This window comes from Odocoileus virginianus, chromosome 3 (genome assembly GCF_023699985.2).
Source record: "Odocoileus virginianus isolate 20LAN1187 ecotype Illinois chromosome 3, Ovbor_1.2, whole genome shotgun sequence".
Lineage (NCBI taxonomy): Eukaryota > Metazoa > Chordata > Mammalia > Artiodactyla > Cervidae > Odocoileus > Odocoileus virginianus.
Genome location: NC_069676.1, coordinates 68,491,820 through 68,511,378, shown reverse-complemented (window position 1 = coordinate 68,511,378; position 19,559 = coordinate 68,491,820). Strand labels below are relative to the sequence as shown.

The 19,559-nt window shown below is 36.8% G+C and overlaps 1 protein-coding gene across 4 annotated transcripts in view; it reads left to right on the top strand.

Moving 5' to 3' along the window:
* GABRB2 (gamma-aminobutyric acid type A receptor subunit beta2) overlaps positions 1-19,559 on the top strand; it is a 267,825-nt gene that overhangs the window by 212,636 nt on the left and 35,630 nt on the right. For 3 of the 4 annotated variants that reach the window (XM_070465737.1, XM_070465736.1, XM_020903345.2), the window contains exons 7-10: positions 6,276-6,413; positions 8,130-8,282; positions 12,276-12,520; positions 17,152-17,265. In XM_070465737.1, coding sequence (XP_070321838.1) covers positions 6,276-6,413; positions 8,130-8,282; positions 12,276-12,520; positions 17,152-17,265 — 650 coding nt within the window. The remainder of the gene's footprint in view (positions 1-6,275; positions 6,414-8,129; positions 8,283-12,275; positions 12,521-17,151; positions 17,266-19,559) is intronic. The other variant, XM_070465738.1, reaches the window with a different exon arrangement.

Here is a 19,559-nt window from a genome sequence, read left to right as displayed (position 1 = left end):
AGCCTCCACTGTTTAATATCTTGGTACAGGTTCGTATTTTGGGCATATTAATATCCTTATAAAATGTAATATTTACCTAGTAGATAACAAAATGAATATGTAAACTATAACTAAAATGAGGAAAAAGCTTATTTAAGTGCCATGTTATGTAGTTAGATATGTAAGAGTTGTGAGAACCTGTTCAGCTATTTCATAAATGCTTTTAAAATGGTATATATTCCTCCTTAGAGCTCATTTAGTACATACATTTACCAATATCTAGCATTCACTTCTGAGCGACTTCACTTTCACTTTTCACTTTCATGCATTGGAAAAGGAAATGGCAACCCACCCCAGTGTTCTTGCCTGGAGAATCGCAGGGATGGGGGAGCCTGGTGGGCTGCCGTCTATGGGGGCGCACAGAGTCAGACACGACCGAAGCGACTTAGCAGCAGCAGCATTCACGTCTACATAGATTTACAAAGTTACATATCTGTCCTTCCTGATCAGGGTTTAGTAACATTTCATGCACTTTTAACTCCTCTTAGATAAATTTCAATAAGTTTGTATTTTGATTTATCCGAGGCCATCTGAATTGATGTGGGTTATGTTTTAATGATAACAATTTGATTTAATCACTCAGTCTCTAGAATCCTATGAATAAAATATAAAAGATGAATTTAATTTGCAAGACACTAATGAGGAACATCAGTGCATCTCTTCCTTCTGATATCTTTTAAAAGATATTTAATTATTTTTTACTCATTATCATTATGAAAGCTGTAAAGTCAGGTCTTATGTATTTGCATATGTTTTCTTTTATTTTTTAATCACATAGAGAGACTGCTAAACATTCCTTCAGAGAAAACTCAAAGAAAGGAAGAAAACTAGTTCTGCTTTCAGCTAATCCTACACAGTATATTGAGCTGGCTTTTGAACTTGACCACCCTGGCACTGTTATGGATTGTTGATCTTTCATCTACAAATATCGATGATACAGGAGTTTATATTTGCTTTCCATTTGCAACATTCTATACTTGGTTAACCCAAAATGAAGGCAAGAAAGTTGGGTTTTTAAGCCAGCAATAGCCAAGAAGTGTATACAATCTACTACTCCACTGTGTCAGATTCCATAATCCCAGACATCAAAATAACCTTCAAATGTTTTACTATCACTTTGGACAGTCCTATAAATGTCACTGAACAGCTAAGTTTTCTCACTGTGAAAATGCTTATATGTTTTTATAAAATAGCAAAGTGGCATGTAACTAAATACATGTTTTCATTTATTTTAAATAATTCTTATTTAAAAAGAAAGTATTAGTTAAATTTTTGAGCACTATCTACCAGGTACTTTTCTAAAATGTTTTACAAGGAACAGTTTATTGTTCCTGCTTAACAACTCTGTGATGTAGATATTACTATTATTATCTCAATTTTCATATGAGAAAATGGAGGATCAAGAGAGGTTAGGTAACTTCAGTTCAGTTCAATTAAGTCACTTAGTCGTGTCCAACTCTTAGCGACCCCATGGACTGCAGCATGCCAGGCTTTCCTGTCCATCACCAACTCCCAGAGCTTACTCAGACTCCTGTCCATCAAGTCAGTGATGCCGTCCAACCATCTCATCCTCCTTTGTCCCCTTCTCTTCCTGCCTTTAGTCTTGCCTATCGTCAGGGTCTTTTCCAATGAGTCAATTCTTTACATCAGGAGGCCAAAGTATTGGAGCTTCAGCTTCAGCATCAGCCCTTCCAATGAATATTCAGGACTTATTTCCTCTAGGATGAACTGGTTGGATCTCCTTGCAGTCCAAGGGACTCTCAAGAGTTTTCTCCAATACCACAATTCAAAAACATCAATTTTTCGGCGCTCAGCTTTCTTTATGGACCAGCTCTCACATCCATACATGACTACTGGAAAAACCATAGCTTTGACTAGATGGACCATTGTTGGCAAAGTAATATCTCTGCTTTTTAATATGCTGTCTAGTTTGATCATAGATTTTTTTTACAAGGAGCAAGTATCTTTTAACTTCATGGCTGCAGTCACCATCAGCAGTGATTTTGGAGCCCAAGAAAATAAAGTCTCTCACTGTTTCCCCATCTATTTGCCATGAATTGATGGGACTGGATGCCATGATCTTAGTTCTTTGAATGTTGAATTTTAAGCCAGCTTTTTCACTCTCCTCTTTCATTTTCATCAAGAGGCTCTTTAGTTCTTTGCCATAAGGGTGGTGCCATCTGCATATCTGAGGTTATTGGTATTTCTCCTGGCAATCTTGATTGCATCTTGCCTGGCATGAAGATTGCATCTTCATCCAGCCTGGCATTTTGCATGATGTACTCTGCATATAAGTTCAATAAACAGGGTGACAATACACGGCCTCGACATACTCCTTTCCCAATTTGTAACCAATTTGTTGTTCCAGGTCCGGTTCTAACTGTTGCTTCTTGACCTTCATGCAGATTTCTCAGGAGGCTGATAAGGTGGTAACTTGCCCAACTAATATATAAGGAGAAATGTATAATGAAGGATTTTTATATTATACTCAAGGGCTATGTTATCATCAGGTGACTTTTATTGAATTTACTCAGAAGAGATTTATTTAAGGCCAGGTACTCTGTGTGCCGGGTACTCTGCTCGAATCAAGAGACAGTTACGTCTCTTCACAATGCCAAGCATCTGGATATACAACTGTTGTTCACATCCACATATATATAAATACTTGTTTTATTAATTCAGTAATTGATGCCAAGTACCTATTCTCTGCAAGGTATTGTCTAGCGAGCACTATGTCAAATATCTGGCATTTTGACAAGAAACCTATATTTTATTATAATGTTTCTACCTATTTAAAAAAACCAATTAGGCTTCACCTCTTCAGCTGTATTGAAATGCCATTGATATTCCATGCCTCTCTGCAGAAAGCTTCTGTTAACAAGATTTGTAGTGATGAACAAAAAAAAAGATAAATACTGAAATTTTACTTTAAAAATTTACTTTTAAGTGAAGGTTTTATATGAAGAAAGGAAACTAGAGGACCAGAAACACACTCTTTACTACTTTAGTCCTCTATTGCCGTGGTCCCCAACCTTTTTGGGACCAGGGCCCAGTTTTTTGGAAGTCAATTATTCCATGGACCAGGGGCAGAGGTGATGATTTGGGGATGATTCAACCACGGTACATTTATTGTGCACTTTATTTCTATCATTGTTACATTGTGATGTATGGAAAAATACTTATACAAATCATCATAATGCGTGAATCATATCATCAGGCATTAGATTCTCAAAAGGAGCATGCAACCTATATCCCTCCTGTGGACAGTTCATAGTAGGATTTGTACTCCTATGAGAGCCTACACTGATCTGACAGGAGGTGGAGCTTAGGCATAATGCTTGAGATGGGGAGAAGCTGTAAACACAGATGAAGTTTAGCTGGCTCACTGGCCACTCACCTCCTGCTGTGCCACCCAATTCTTAACAGGCCACAGAGTTGGGGACCCTGCTCTATTGGAAATACTGAATTGACTTTTCTCTTGTCCTATTCTTTCAAAGATGGCTGCGTTCTAGAAAACTATTGCCTTCTTGTTTGATAAATACTTTTTTCATGTGTATACATAGATTCAATTTTATAATACATTTCTAGCTATCTTGCTTGAAATTAGGAGTAAGTTGACCTTCTTTTGTTATTTTAAATTGTTTTATGGAAGGTGGGAATGCCATTGACTCTAAACAGTTTTATAACTGAGAGATGTATTTCGATAACCAATGAGAAATAGGATTAAATTTGAGTTGAAGTCCTGGACTGTGAGTGTTCCCATAACCACATTAGGAAAATTTTGCCATCTTAGAAAAAGAGCAGTTATCCTTTGGGACAGACAGCTGAGTTCTTAGATTTAGGTGGAGAATATTAATGGAGTAGATTAATAAGGAGTTAGCTCTTTTCTGAGAATCTGCTTGCTATGCCATTCTCTTAAAACCTAGGCTTTTCTTTAAAATCATGAAAAATTTACTTTTAAATCATGGTTTTATATGAAAAAAGACATTCTCTAACAAAATAAAGGACTCTATATGTAATCATGCTGATAAAAATGTTGGTGATGTATAATCTATTTAAACTCCACAATTTTTATTACAGTTTGTAATGTTTGCAAATAAATGTGCTTCCATGCATGCTTAGTTGCTTCAGTCGTGTCTGACTCTTTGTGCCCCTATGGATTATAGCCTGCCAGCCTCCTCTGTCTATGGGAGTGGGTTGCCATTCCCTCCTCCGGGGGATCTTCCCAACCCAAGGATCAACCCTCATCTCCTCCATTAGGGTAGATTTTTTACCACTGAGCCTCTGGGAAAGCCCTTGCAAGTAAATAACCCTTTTTAAAATCATTAGCTATTATCCAAAAACCTATTATTATGGAATCACAAGTTCAAGTCCTCAATAACTGTTCCAGAAAAACTAATTTCTATTATCACACAAAGAAGATTACTCTTTTGAATAGAGAACTTCATATTTCTAGAAAAGTTAAGATATTGCCTGACATTGCTATGATTTACAGATTCTCAAATAGAGGTACTATAATTCTTTGAAAAATAATTTGCTTTCACTTTTTCAGAGATTTTACTTTCTCTCTGGCAGAAGTGTGGTTAATTAGAAATCTCAAGAACTAAGAACTAGAGGATTGGCATTCTAGTCCTCAATGTTACACTAACTAGTCACATGTCAAAAAGCAAAGAACTTAAACTTAAAACAAGTCTTTTTTTTAAAGTCTTTTAAGTCTTAAAAAAAAAGTCTTTGTTTTGTTGCTTTTGAAATTGGGGGGAGCCATATGCGTTCTTCATGCTTCCCTTGTGGCTTAGCTGGTAAAGAATCTGCCTGCAATACAGAGGACTTGGGTTCAGTCCCTGGGTTGGGAAGATCCCCTGGAGAAGGGAAAGGCTACCCACTCCAGTATTCTGGCTTGGAGAATTCCATGGATGTACAGTCCATGGGGTTGCAAAGAGTTGTACACAAGTAAGCAACTTTCACTTACTTACTTATAGCTCCAAAACTTGTAAAAAAATTCAACTATCTGAACGCAGATGTTCTTTGAAGAGATCAATGTGATAAACAAATATAATGTGTGCTTTGAGGGGGGATTTATGGGGGCCAGATGAGTTTGTAAAATATTGATATTTGCTGGATTTCATTGCATGCTTCCCTCTACGTCATTGTTTACAATATAAAATGTGTCTATTCTTTGCAGTTATATTTATGCTTACTAATTAGTGATTAATTAGCTTCCCTTGTGGTTCAACTCGTAAAGAATTCGCCTGCAATGCGGGAGGCCTGGGTGTGATCCCTGGGTTGGGAAGATCCCCTGGAGAAGGGAAAGGCTGCCCACTCCAGTATTTTGGCCTGGAGAATTCCATGGACTGTATAGTCCATGGTGTCACAAAGAGTCAGACACAACTGAGAGACTTTCACTTTCACTTTCACTAATTAGTAAATGTATGTTTGCCCCACTCTGTCCCATGAATTGAAAGGATAATTATCCTTTTATTATTTTATAAATAAAATGCTTTTATTATATAGCAAGTCTGCACTGACAAGCATAGTAGGTGTCCAATAAGTAATTGTTGGATGAATGGAACCAGACTCCTTAAATGTGCTGGGTCTTCGCAGTGTACACTATTCATTTGTACTTACACTCTTAAAACTCCTGGAATTAATGTTGATTTAAATTTTTACAGAGTTCTTTGGAATTTAGATATGCTACACAGTCAAATTTAGAGATCACATCTGTGAATATTAAAAAGTTAATGGCTCACTTCTTCATAATCATTCTTTTCCAACTTGAAATCCAAATATTTTTTATTAGCAGGGGAGGGTTCAGTACCATTCAGTATGCTGTATAGTACTATGCGATACTGATAAATGACTTTTCTCTTCTTTTTTTTTCTCTTAGAGTACCATCCAGGGCTAAGCGATAACGTGATAATATTTGAGAGAATGAGATTCATAATCAGATAAACCTAGGTTCAAGTCCCAGTGATACCACTTCCTAGTTACAAGATTTAAAACAAGCTGTTAATTTCGCTAAGCCTATTTCTGTAATGTGTGCCTAATTATTCTTCCACAGTGGGATTATTGTAAGGATTAAAGGTGGTAATATACTTAAAGTACTTGGCATGATACCTAACACATAATAACCTTTAGCTGTAGCTGTTATACTTTACATAGTTCATCTTCTAAACAGTTTTTTTTTTTTTCTATTTTGTGTGTCTTCTGTGCATCTGTATATGTGTTTCCTTTTACAGATGGATATACAACCGATGACATTGAGTTTTACTGGCGTGGGGATGATAACGCAGTGACAGGAGTAACCAAGATTGAGCTTCCACAATTCTCTATTGTAGATTACAAACTGATCACCAAGAAGGTTGTTTTTTCCACAGGTTTGTATCAGGGGAAATGGTTAAAAGAAAAGGGGATTTATCATATTTTTCCAGAAGAGTTCACTTATGTCAGGATTGGGTCCCAGGAAAGAATGGGGACTCTAGAAGACTTAGGTCTGTGAAAATGCTCAGTTCCCCAGCAAGCCCATTTGGAAACCATCCAGTTATTTTCAAGAAGGTAACCATAGCAAAGCAAATGTGTCTCATATACTAGAGGAGGGAATAAGTGTTAGAGAGGGAATATGCAGAGAGAAATGACCCAGAAACAACCTGGGTCAGAGTTGTTCCCCCAGCATAATGCATCTCACAGAATTGATTATAATTCTTTGAAACACACTGAGGACAGCCAAGTCACAGTTTGCCCAGGTCTGACCGCAGTGAAATTCTCTAAAGACAGTAGGATAGGAGGATGTCACGTTTTTCTTAGAGGGCAGGACTTTCCTTATGTAGCCTTACCTACCGTTCGAAGCTAAAAGATTTTCCAGATGTTTAGATTGTCTCGATGCCTTTACCATCTTACTCTTCCAGAACTGAGGTCAGGCCTGTTTTAGTCAGCATGGTTTTTAACCAAAAAGCCCAGGAATGTAATAATTTTCTCCATACTCACTAAAAGAAAATTAATAAGCTCCCAGGAATATACCTCTTTTTATTTTTCTTATTGAAATGAATTCCTCAAGCACAGAAATAGCTAGTACTGTAACTGTAGATCTTGAATTGTCCTTCTGCGAAGGACTCAGGTACTTCCTGTCCCTGACAATTACTTCAAACAAGAATACAAAATAGCCTCCAGCTTTACAAAGAGAACAACAGAAACTTTTCCTAGATTTGAGGTCCTCTGAACCCCTGAGACACTATGGAAATGAGTTTCTACTTAAAATAATTTTACTTTAATATGAACATACTTGCTTCAGCCCATGAGGGCTAGACAAGGCTTTCTTTCAATTAGTAAGAATATTCTCCCCTGCCCTACATGTACACACCCTGTTTATCAGTGTGACTCTTTTATGTTTTAAGACCATGTTCTGTTACATATCTTGTTTAAAATATAATTCCCTAGATTCCCACCATCAAAGGACCCAGTTTCAAGAATCTCATCCTTTAATTATATCTCCCACAAATATTGCTCAGGAGAAGTGACTCTCCATCCACATTTTGGTGGGTCAGGAATCCCTTTGTAACTTTGATGGAAGCAATGAAATCAGAAAAAATACTGCATGCACATGAAAATGTCACAACATTTCAGGGAGTTGCTATACCAACTGAAGCCTTGCCACTGATCCTCACCTTAAAATGCATCCAGGGGCTTGTTGAAGAGATGTCTTACCCTTCAGTCAAAGTGTGCATCCTTATTCTTATGTATAAAAATGGACAGGATGGACTTGCTGAGAAACAATTAAAAGGGGAACAAAGGGACTGTCTCAAGGTGTCTTATCATTACAGTTGTAGAGAATGAAAACCTTTGATTCAGTGTAGGAGGCTGAGCAGGGAAGAGCTGGAATTCTTTTAATTACTGGTGAGTGAGGGATATGTTCAACACTGACTAAGTCTTGCTAATTAAAAGCCCTGTTTTCTCAACTACTTTTGTATAAGGAAGTGCCCTTCACCAGAAGCTAAATTGAATGTAGGGAAGAAATATGAACTGTTTATGGGTCTTTAAAGGAAAGTATACTATAAATACTGACTGATAATGATGATGTTTTAAAATTGTCTTTCTAGGTTCCTATCCCAGGTTATCCCTCAGCTTTAAGCTTAAGAGAAACATTGGTTACTTTATCCTGCAGACGTATATGCCATCTATCTTGATCACTATCCTCTCCTGGGTCTCCTTCTGGATTAATTACGATGCTTCAGCTGCAAGAGTGGCATTAGGTAGGCATGGATCCGACCGCTTGCAGCATGCGCCTATGTGTGTTTATGCACTGGTGTACTTTTTCCTTACCCTCAAGTTGGTGATGCGTGACGAGACCTGACTGCACACATTACAAGAATTTGGACATGAGACATTGGATGATCTGATTCAGCGTTTAAATCAATTGAACACTAATTAAAACTCTTTCATGTCAAAATTAGTTAACAATATAACTGTCAGTAATGAAATTAGTCGCATCTGCTGGATATTTTTATTGAAGCATAGTTCATGTAATATTGCTTGATAAATTGTTCAGTTTTTAACTGTGGTTTCTTACCTGCGAAGAGCTATCTTCCATCTTTTTTTTTTCTGAGTAAGAAACAAAGAAATGCAATGTGTAACAAATCAGTGAGCAGAAAGAATTCTAAAGGTTGATTAAGGTTTTGGAATAGCATGACAGGGGACAGGAGACAACAAAGTATAAGAACATTGGGAAATCATCCATGGCATCACTTATCTTATGCTTTGATGTGTTTCCATTATAACATCAGAGGAAGAGAATAAATTACAGTTTATGAATATTTTTATATTGTACACTCAAGATATAGAAAATGTATTACCTTTTCCATGATCTTTATTATTTTAAGTTCTGACTAATCCTTATAAAATGTAAAGGTTTTAACTGCTCCACCAGTAAATCTCAGTTAAATTAGTATTTCCTTAGCAAAGTCATTTATTTATTCATTCAACAACATTTTTTGTATACCTACTATGTGTCATACATACGAGGCACTGGAGATAAAACCAGGGCCCTTCTGGAAGTTATGTGCTAACAGTAAAAGGTAAAAAGTAAATTTATTTTGCACATAATATGCAAATTACATAATATAGTAAACAGGAAGTAAGCAAAAAGGGGGACAGTTTAGCATCATCAGGGTAGACTTCATTCAGTAATTGCTAATGGACAAAGACTTGAAGAAGATCGAGTCGCATAAATGTCTAAATGAGACTATTTCAGTGAGATGAAAAGGCCGGCAGGTAGAAACGTGCCAAACAGGTGAGCAAGGTGACCAGTAGGTGGGTGCAGATTGCATTTTGGCGTACAGATGTCAGGCAGAGGGAACTAAAAGATGTTGAAGTGGTCCAGGGGCCATCATAACATCTTTACTTTTATTCTGAGTGAAATTAGAGTCACTGAACAAAGTGACATGATTTCGCATATAAAGGAATAACTTTGGGAGGATTGATGACCTCTTAGACTGAATCAAGTTCGCTGTGATATAGTCTCCTAAAATACTGTAGAACACCCTCGGAAACCAATGACACTTATAACTTATATTTATTTGGTGTGTGATATCCTTTTTCTTCATAGTATTGAAGATACCTTGGGGGAAGGCCCATATCTAACTGTGCTCCAGTTATATCTGTAGTGTCTCACACAGTGAATGGTGTTCAGTAAATATTTGCTGAATACAGTAATGAATGGAACTTGTAAATATCCTGTTATTCCAAAATAAAAGTCTCTTTTTCAATTTTATGCCTGTTACAGGAATAATAAGTAAGTTATTTACTTTTTAAAGAAATGTTTAAAATGTCTTTTACATGAGTAGTTTGTTACTAGGTCAGAAACACCTTAACATAAAATTTAGATAAGTAGTGAAATCAGTATTGTCAGTTTTATAATATACATGTAATAGTCATACAAGATAAGCTCTAGATGAAATAATGAAAAGTGAAATTGGAAAATGTATCAAAATGTATCCAAATGTATCAAAATGACTAATACAGAAAAGATATGAGAACTATAAAACACCTAGATCTAAAGTATCAACCATGGTGTTTCTGGCCATTCTCAGAATCAGATTTATTTGATTTATTTATATGCTTTATATTTATATTTATATGCTTTATATATATATATGCTTTATATGCTTTATATTTATATTTATATTTATTTATAGGATCAAATTTATTTTTTCTGCGTCTGTTTCATGAACATGTAGACAAACAAGACAAAAAGTATGATTGATCTTATTAGAGAGACACAATTAAATCAGAAAACATATGTTCCTAAAAAAATAATAGAATTGAAAATTAGCATTGGGCTGTCATTGGGTAGTGTTTTAACGACACGGGTTTTGGAGTTAAGAGAGATCCCAGTTCAGATGTTGACTCCACAACTTCACATCTGTGTGATCTTGGCTTCTGATTCCTATTTTCACATCACTCTTTTGCTACAAAGCTGGACCTTATCAAACCTCAGGACTTTGAACTTCCAGCACTCTTATCCAGCATTTCTCTGTCTGTCCCTCCAGTTATAGCTTTGAGGGAAACTACTCCCCACTGTTGAAGATGCTCCTTCAGCTGGGCAAACAGTTATAACCTGAGCTAGTGTGGCATTTCCCATAAAGAATCTTGAGATACTTCTGTATTGTTAATCTGTGCGTTATGTGCCTACATTCCCAACCCCAAAACACGAAAGCTAGATACCTGCTTCCTGTTACTTTCCACCTCTAGTTTCCATATTTTTGCCCTTTGTTCATAGCATCTATTCATTGATTTCAATACTAATACTATTACTATTATTTGGGGGCTTCCCAGATGACGCTAGTGGTAAAGAATCCACCTGCCAATGCAGGAGATGAAAGAGATGCAGGTTCGATCTCAAGGTCAGGAAGATCCACTGGAGTAGGAACTGGCAACCCACTCCAGTGATCTTGCCTGGTAAATTCCATGGCCAGAGGAGCCTGGTGGGCTAGAGTCCATGGGACTGCAGAGAGTTGGCCATGATTGAGCAACTAAGCATGCACGTGTGCGCACGCGCGCGCACACACACACACACACACACACACACACAATTATTTTATTTCCCCTTCATTACTTTCTTATTCTGAAAGACTCTAAGCTGGCATTCTATTTCCTGTCTTGTAAGCTTCCTGTCTGTGCTCCACTCTGATGCCAGAGCTTTTGTTCTAAACACAGTTTGTCCCTAGTGCCTGCCTGGTTGAAGCTGGTCAGTGGCTCCATGTTGCCTTCAGTTTTAAGTTCAAGCTCTGCATTAAGCTCTCTGTATGTGGCTTTCCATTATGCGGGCCTTACTTAATCTTCACTTTTCTCATCCTTCTTCCCATCATATCCTTTAATGTACCCACAATGAATTGCTTGAGATTCTTTTGATGGGCTGTGTACTTTCATCCCCACAAAGCACCTCCCTAAAAAAACTCTCTCCACTACCAATACCCTTGTATCTACTATCACTTTTGATCTCCAGGTTTTGGTTGCCTGGGTAACTCCCATGCATTCTCCAGGACTCAGCTCCAAAGGTGGAATTTCCTGATCATTCCCCTGCCACGTCATGGGCTAAATTAGGATCAACTCTGTTTTCTCAACTCTCATCTTACACACATGTCTGTCATAGCATTTAATTCACATCTCCAAGTCCCACACTAGATACATAACTATAACCATAAAGCTATGGTTAAAGGAAATGTCCCCAATGATTAATGTTTATTATAAATTAATGATTTGTGCATATTTCCCAGGCCTATCACAGGGCTGATATATAATAATTGCCCAGTATATATCGTGTGCTTCCCTCAAAGCTCACCTGGTAAAGAATCTGCCTGCAATGCAGGAGACACAGGTTCAATTCCTGGGTCAGGAGGATCCGCTGGAGAAGGGACAGGCTACCCACTCCAGTATTCTTGGGCTTCCCTTGTGGCTCAGCTGGTAAAGAATCCACCTGCAATGCGGGAGACCGGGGTTCGATCCCTGGGTTGGGAAGAACCCCTGAAGAAGAGAAAGGCTGTCCACTCCGGTATTACGGTCTGGAGAATTCCATGGACCATATAGTCCATGGGGTCGCAAAGAGTCAGACACAACTGAGCGACTTTCACCCACTCGCTCATATATTGTGTGGGATATATGGAAAAGTAAAAGAGTATAATTAACCTTTCCAGCTATGATGAAAGCAGTGAGCAAATACAAACATTCTTCCTCTCTCATTTTTGCAGGAATTACAACTGTGCTAACAATGACCACTATCAATACCCACCTCCGGGAGACTCTCCCTAAGATCCCTTATGTGAAGGCCATTGACATGTACCTGATGGGGTGCTTTGTGTTTGTTTTCATGGCCCTTCTGGAATATGCTTTGGTCAACTACATCTTTTTTGGGAGGGGACCTCAACGCCAAAAGAAAGCAGCTGAAAAGGCTGCCAGTGCCAACAATGAGAAGATGCGCCTGGATGTCAACAAGGTAGGTTCAAAGGGCAAGCCCTCCTTGCTTCTTAAAGTCATAGAAGAATGCCTGCCATATAGGTTCATGGTCTTGTTAACAAATGAGAAAATGAAAGGCTGGGGAAGACATCATTTGTGATGGAGACATAATCGGGCCCAAATTTATGACACAACATTTAGATGCCCTTTACCTTAAGACTAGGGTGGCCCAAACTGGTCATCTGAGACCACTTTTGTGACTTTTTCCATTTATGAGTAGAATGTGTACTATTATTTACTTTATGTTTATCTAAGTTTACTCATTTTATCTAAATTTATCTGTAAAGGAAATTTCATATCAGTTATATCAGTATTACTTGCTGGAAGATAATCTTAAATGAAACTACCCTATTAATTCTAGGTTATGTTACATAGAGGCTATGGGCCTGAGCGCTGCATCCTCTTTGATTTAAAAGAGAAATAAGCAAGTATAGACGTGTGTTAAAGACTCACCAGCAACAAACTGACACTTGGTTTGTGAAGACATCAGATGGATAGAAAGAGAAGTGGAAAGGAAAAAAAATAACTTTCTAAGTGACAGATAATTAGTTAATGCCTTTCACATTACCACCTTAAATCCTTGAAGCATTTGAGTACAAGAGGCCACCATGTTGCTTAAGTCAGGCATAGTCAAAAAACAATTTCTACACAATTTTAAATCCAATCTATTCTCTAAAACAATGGTTCTCAATCTTGGGTTCCCAATCAAATGACAAGGAAAGTATTAAAAATTACTGAAGCTTGGGTTTCTTCCCTGGAAATTCTGATTTGGTTGTCCTGGGGTATGCCTAAGCATCATAATTTTTAAAATTCGCCTAATATTATTCTAATTTGAATTCAAGATTTAGAATTTCAATTTTGAGCCTATTGATAGCAGTTCCAATAGATCTACCTGTCTGTACTTGAAAAATACTTCACCTGGCTTCCTGTTATGTAACTTTCTGCACTGAGCAGAATATTTATGCACATGCTTTCCCTGAGTACAAATTTAGACCCTTCAAAATATATGAGAAAAACAAGGTCTTATTTTAATATATCCCATAAATAGTGTTTATAAAATAATGCGTAATGTGGATTTGATAAATAGGTCATAGTGATGGAACTAAGAAAATGGTAGTACTTTTAAGCCATCTGGAATTGTTAACCATCCAATAATTATTTAATTGACATTTTAATATTTATAACTTCAATTTAATTCCAAGGATAGCATACCGTAAATCATCTCTGCCATTGAATTTTATTTGGAGCAAATCCAGTGAAAATTTCTGACTCACTGATGTTTTCCATATATCCATAGGTCTGATATTTGATTTTGGGCTATTCTCTATAATCAAAGGCATTCCTTTCCCAGGAGATGATATTCATAATAATGCAAATTTTAAGTGTGGCCTTATAAGTCAGTGAACCACAGGGTCTAGGAAGTTGTCAATCCCTTTTAAATGCTCTGAGTTTCAGTTATTGGGATCTGTTAATAGATTCCAAGGTAGCATTATGGCCCTCTCAGGCTATCAAATGAGAGAAGGCTTTTTAAATCCATTTTATGATTTTCCTGATGAGAGTAGCTTTAGTAAAGAAGAGAAAATGAATAAATAAATAAAACTATCTTCTGATATTTGATTTTGGGCTATTCTCTATAATCAAAGGCATTCCTTTCCCAGGAGATGATATTCATAATAATGCAAATTTTAAGTGTGGCCTTATAAGTCAGTGAACCACAGGGTCTAGGAAGTTGTCAATCCCTTTTAAATGCTCTGAGTTTCAGTTATTGGGATCTGTTAATAGATTCCAAGGTAGCATTATGGCCCTCTCAGGCTATCAAATGAGAGAAGGCTTTTTAAATCCATTTTATGATTTTCCTGATAAGAGTAGCTTTAGTAAAGAAGAGAAAATGAATAAATTAATAAAACTATCTCATAGGACTGCAGTTTGAAATGAGACTCAATCAATTGCCTAATGCAAGGCTGAGTTGAGATAACATCTGATCTCTTTTTACTTTCATCTACCCTATTTTTTACCTATCAATTTGCATTTAAATGATACATTTAAGTACCAGAGAGTGGCAGTTTTGTTGCAGACTGAACACTGGAGAGCTTCAGATGGTTTTAAATTCAGTGTACAAGATGGAGGTAGGGAATGGTTCAATGGGCAGGTACCCCATAGTGATGCAGAACCCATCCTCTTGGCTAATGTTGCATCTGCAATTCAGAGCATAGAATGTGAGAGAACAAAAAAGATACCAGAGTTCTTCTAGTGCAGTGGTTCTCAAATCACAGGCAGTTTTGCCCCTGGAAGAGCATTGACAATGTCTGTAGAGGTTTTGGATGGTCAGACCAGGAGGAGGGGATTATCACTGGTATCTAGTGGATAGAGGCCAGGCATGCTGCTGAACATCGAATAGTGCATGGGACTGCCTCCACATGACAATTATCCAACCCAAAATGTCAATCCTTCTGAAGTTAAAAAAAACCCTGTGCTATGCCAATCCTCTGCTTTCCAACTTGAGAAAAACATAAGATGCTTGTCCTGTTCTTAAAACTCTTTAGCATAAATTGTATGAGTTGTTTCTCTGCTTTCTCAATCAGCATGCATAACATCATGGTATCAGGAGTTACCATTTAGCACAAAGTTCTGAACAAATATTTTTGAGTCAGTTTGGACATTTACCATTTAATAGTTGTGTGATAATAGGCCAAAAAACCCTCTCTGACCCTTCAGTTTTCTGATCTGTAAAATGGACTTAAGTCCTTTTTCATCAGTTATTATGAAGTTATGATAAAATGTAGAGAGACTAGCATAGTTCCAAGCATATGACTGGCATTAGGTAACTGATGAATATTAATACAATTATAAGCATAATTATTTTTTAAAATAAAATTTACAATCTCCAGTCCTATTGGTGGTACTTGCCTGTGCCTTTTACATGCTCTGATATGTAGGATGAAATCCCATCCCTAAAACAAGAGTATCATCTACAGAGGAATGTTTCACATTGGAAGTTTTAAAGTCAAAGCAAAGAAATCATTTTTCAACAGATACTAGCTATAAAATCTATAACAGACCAACCAAAAACTGTATCAGTTATTTCTTAGGCCAGAATACTTACAGCCATTTGATTAGGTTTTAAAAGGTAACTATCTAATACCAGACTCCTTTTTTTTTTTTTTCCTTAGCCCAGCATGAAAGGTTAGAGGAGACCCACAGAGGACTCTGCACAATGCTGTCTTTCTTGTCAGCATTATGAATAATGCTACTTTCATTCTTATCAAGAATGTTCCTTCTTTTCAACTGTAATTCTACAGTCATTTTTTTTTTAAAGCTCAGGCACGTATAATCAACTAAGTATTGTTGGATGCTCTGGAGAAATCAGTCATGAGGAGAAGGATTCACTTTTATAGATTCTGTTGATAGTTTTTTTAAGAGACAGAGGCGGCATGTCAGATAATCTAAAGTGATTTTTAAACTGTTCTGTGTCCTGAGGCCAGAGGGGAATGAAAATGGGAAGCCTAGCCAGGTGGGAGCCCACTCACTGTTGCGCAAAAGTGTACTTCCAGTTTTCTAATCTCTGTATAAGCTTCCTGTAAGGTCTTATTTTAACAAGAGTATCTGCAGCTCTTAGAGCAATCCTCAGCCTTGTGTTTAAACTGATGCAGAAACTAAGGCTCTTAAGGAAAATGAAATAGCCAAGGTAGCATAGCAGAGTTAGCAAGATTTCTGAGACCATCTAGGTTTTCCAGTCCTTATCCAATAAAATTTAAAAGTCAATTCCACATTATCCATATTTTCAGTTCAATTAACATCACCTTAAATAAGCCTGTCTGTCTATACTCAGGAATCCATAACTGACAGTCACTATTACTTTCACAATTGTCTCCATGTGACAAATTAAATTGTAAAATGCTAAGATTTTTAAAAACAAACCTCAAACTAGTAAGAGTTCTACTGAATATTTTTCCCAAGCATCTTTAGGAGTAGTTAAAAAAATGCAGTCTCTTTTTCAAATGTTAGGAAAGCCCTCCTGTTACACCTTGCATTCTTCAATTTTGTGTGTGTCTCTTGTATGTGCCTGTAGAATTTTCTGTTGATAATTTCAGCCACTTCTCTTGTTTATGCCTCCAAGTTTTAGCTCTTTTTTTCTTTTAAGCTTCATGTTGTTTTCTTGTTTATTTTTCTGCCAATAACTAGGTATATATATTTTTGAGAATTTAGTTACTTCATCTTTTCAGTACCATTATTCTTGGATATGTGAATTGCCTGCAGTATCCTTATTGTATTGAGAGACCCACAGCCACCAATTTTCCAAATAAAGCTGCGCTGAGAATATCTCTATTGGGGGGGACATCCTTCATTCTGCATTCATGGGTTTTATGAGTCTCTAAGTTCTCTTTTTCATTGAACCTAAGATCTTTTAAATTTACTTATTTATAATGTTTGGAATTAGATTTTTAAGTGATACATTAAAAAGATATAACTATTTAGAAGTCCTAGTTTCTGTTAACATCGGTCTTTCTAAAGGCCGGTAGCATTTATCTATATCCAATTTACTTTAACCACCAATCCTAATCTAGTGGCATCAGTCGACTTAATTAGCACATTCTCTACTTTGTCTTCCAGATTTTTTATAAAGATATTAAACAAAATGGGACCCAATATCGATCCTTGTGGGACCCAACTGGAAACCTCTCCCCAACTAGACGGACTACCAATTACGATTTCTCTCTCTATACGGTTAGATAGCCAGTTTTTAATCCATTTATTTGTATTTCTGTTGGAGCCAATTTGTTTAGCTGTTCCCGTTAAAATAATGTATGGGGTTTTTACAGATAACCTATGGACTTGTATCCATAGAGATGTGGGAATGTGTTAAACGTTTTTGTGGGACCCTATTGGGATTTTCCTGTTTTTTTTTTTTTTAATGTAGTTATGATGAACCTAAGCTTCAGTGTTCCATTCAGTCATTATTGTTGTGCTAAAGAAAGAAACCAGATGGATCATGTTTTGAGAACTCCTTTTCATTTGTATTGAGAACATGGAGTGTCATTATATGCCCCGGCGTTTCTTAGTTTTCTTGTGTTTCTTCTGATTGGTGGAATAGGTGGAAAATTATAGCCCTTCCCTAGGTTGGCTCAGAATTCAGGAGCCTATATTTTTCTGTCCTAGATTATTCATTTGCATTTGAGAATGTTATGTTTGCATCAAGTCCTTATTTCTTTATTATTATTTATATTTTACAAATAAGTATTATCTCAGCAGGCCCAGTGTTGCTATAATGATAGAAAAGAGGCAGTAATTGAGATTGTTTTTTGTCAATGCTCGTGACTTAAATGAACTCCAAAGAAAGTCCACTGAGGACTAAAACTTGGAGTTTGGTTTCTGAATCCTCACATGTTTACATTTCTTAATTGGCAGATTGTCATTCCCCTTGCCCTCCAAACTGGAGGGAGGAAAGGAGGGTGGTAATAGTCACTATTCCAGACTGTCGTCTCCTACGTGTCTCTCAGTTTTCTGTTATTTCTCGATGAGGCAACAAATGATACTGAATCTGTGAATCTTCCCTATGAGGACTTGATGCCGGATGAGTTGTCATTATTATATCTTGAAGTATCATGTTCTTCCTTAGTTTTGTGGCTCTAACCCCAAATTCCTTGATTCCTCATTGTTAGTGCCTTTCTGATGGGAGACAGGTATGGTTAACCTCTTAAATTGCTAGTTTGCTGTGCTATTTTAAGTTGCTTTTCAAACTTTGTTACTTGGTGTGTTATACATAGCAAAGAGTCTGATAAAGGGTATCAGGTAGATTCCAGAAGAAAAGATGTTTGAAACTTCATTACTCAACTGTTTTAGTTCTAATCCCCTACGATGCCTATTCCGTTAGGCTATGATGTTGCTGCTGTTCTTGTTTTAGCGAAGTCACTATTGTGGAAGTGGAATTGGACTGATTTGATTGGGCAGTATTCTAGGTAGAATGCTAGTCATGTAGAAACATGTCCGACAGAGTTTGGGCTTATAATGAAAATGGTTGAAAAATACTGTATTTTTCAAAATCAGAATCAGGGTATACTGCATGATTGGTCTGTGATTTAAACTGGGTTAAAGTTACATGAAAATTCAGGAAACTCCTCAGATTATGAGACTATTTGAAGGAAAATTTGCCTTTTTGGTGCTCTTTTCCACTGATGGCTTGAAAGAGTTATTGATACTCTCTGATGCCATGACGTGCACCCTCATTTGTCAAGGACTCTTTCTAATTCATAAAACAGTATCTTAAAGGGAATGATTTACATTGAAATATGAATCTTAATGTCTTCTGCATTTATCCTTTTCTTTGTTGGGTATGTGTTTACTCCGTCCTTTGAATTCTGTTTTAAGTTCATGTTTAGAGTATGAAATAAGGGTCAATATTCAAAAGTTTAAATATTGCGCTGTTAAACCTGTAACCTGAAAAAGTGTTAAAATGTATTTGACAATCCTCAGAGTTAGGAGGGTGCACTGGGATGATGGTAGCTGTTAGACTGAACTGGGTTCAATGTCAAAGCGTGGTCTTTTATGAGCTGAGTAATATTACACTTGTTTAACCTTTCCATCCCTCAAGTTCCTCAGCTGAAAATTGAAACACTAACTTTTGCTTCATGGGGCCACTGAAAGGATAATTTCTTAAGGTCTTTTACAGTACCAGACATAGAGCACTGTATAAATAGTCACTGTTCTGGATATGGTAGCAGTGTATATCTTTCCTAATTTTTATTTTGTTAGATCTATCACTATTTTTATGATTATAAAACTAATTCATGGTCATGTTTAAAAAAAAAATGTGCAGAAGGCTTCGAAAACCACCAGTGTTAACACATTGGTAACATTGCCCTTTTTTCCTTTAGTGACATACTTTTATATAAATAATTATGCTCTACTATTGAATGTATGCTATTTTCTACTTACCTTTTTTGTGTCTTTAAGTATACAGCAAACCACAAAATGTTTCCTTGAATGTACCCTAATTTATACAACGAGCACCTGTTGTTAGA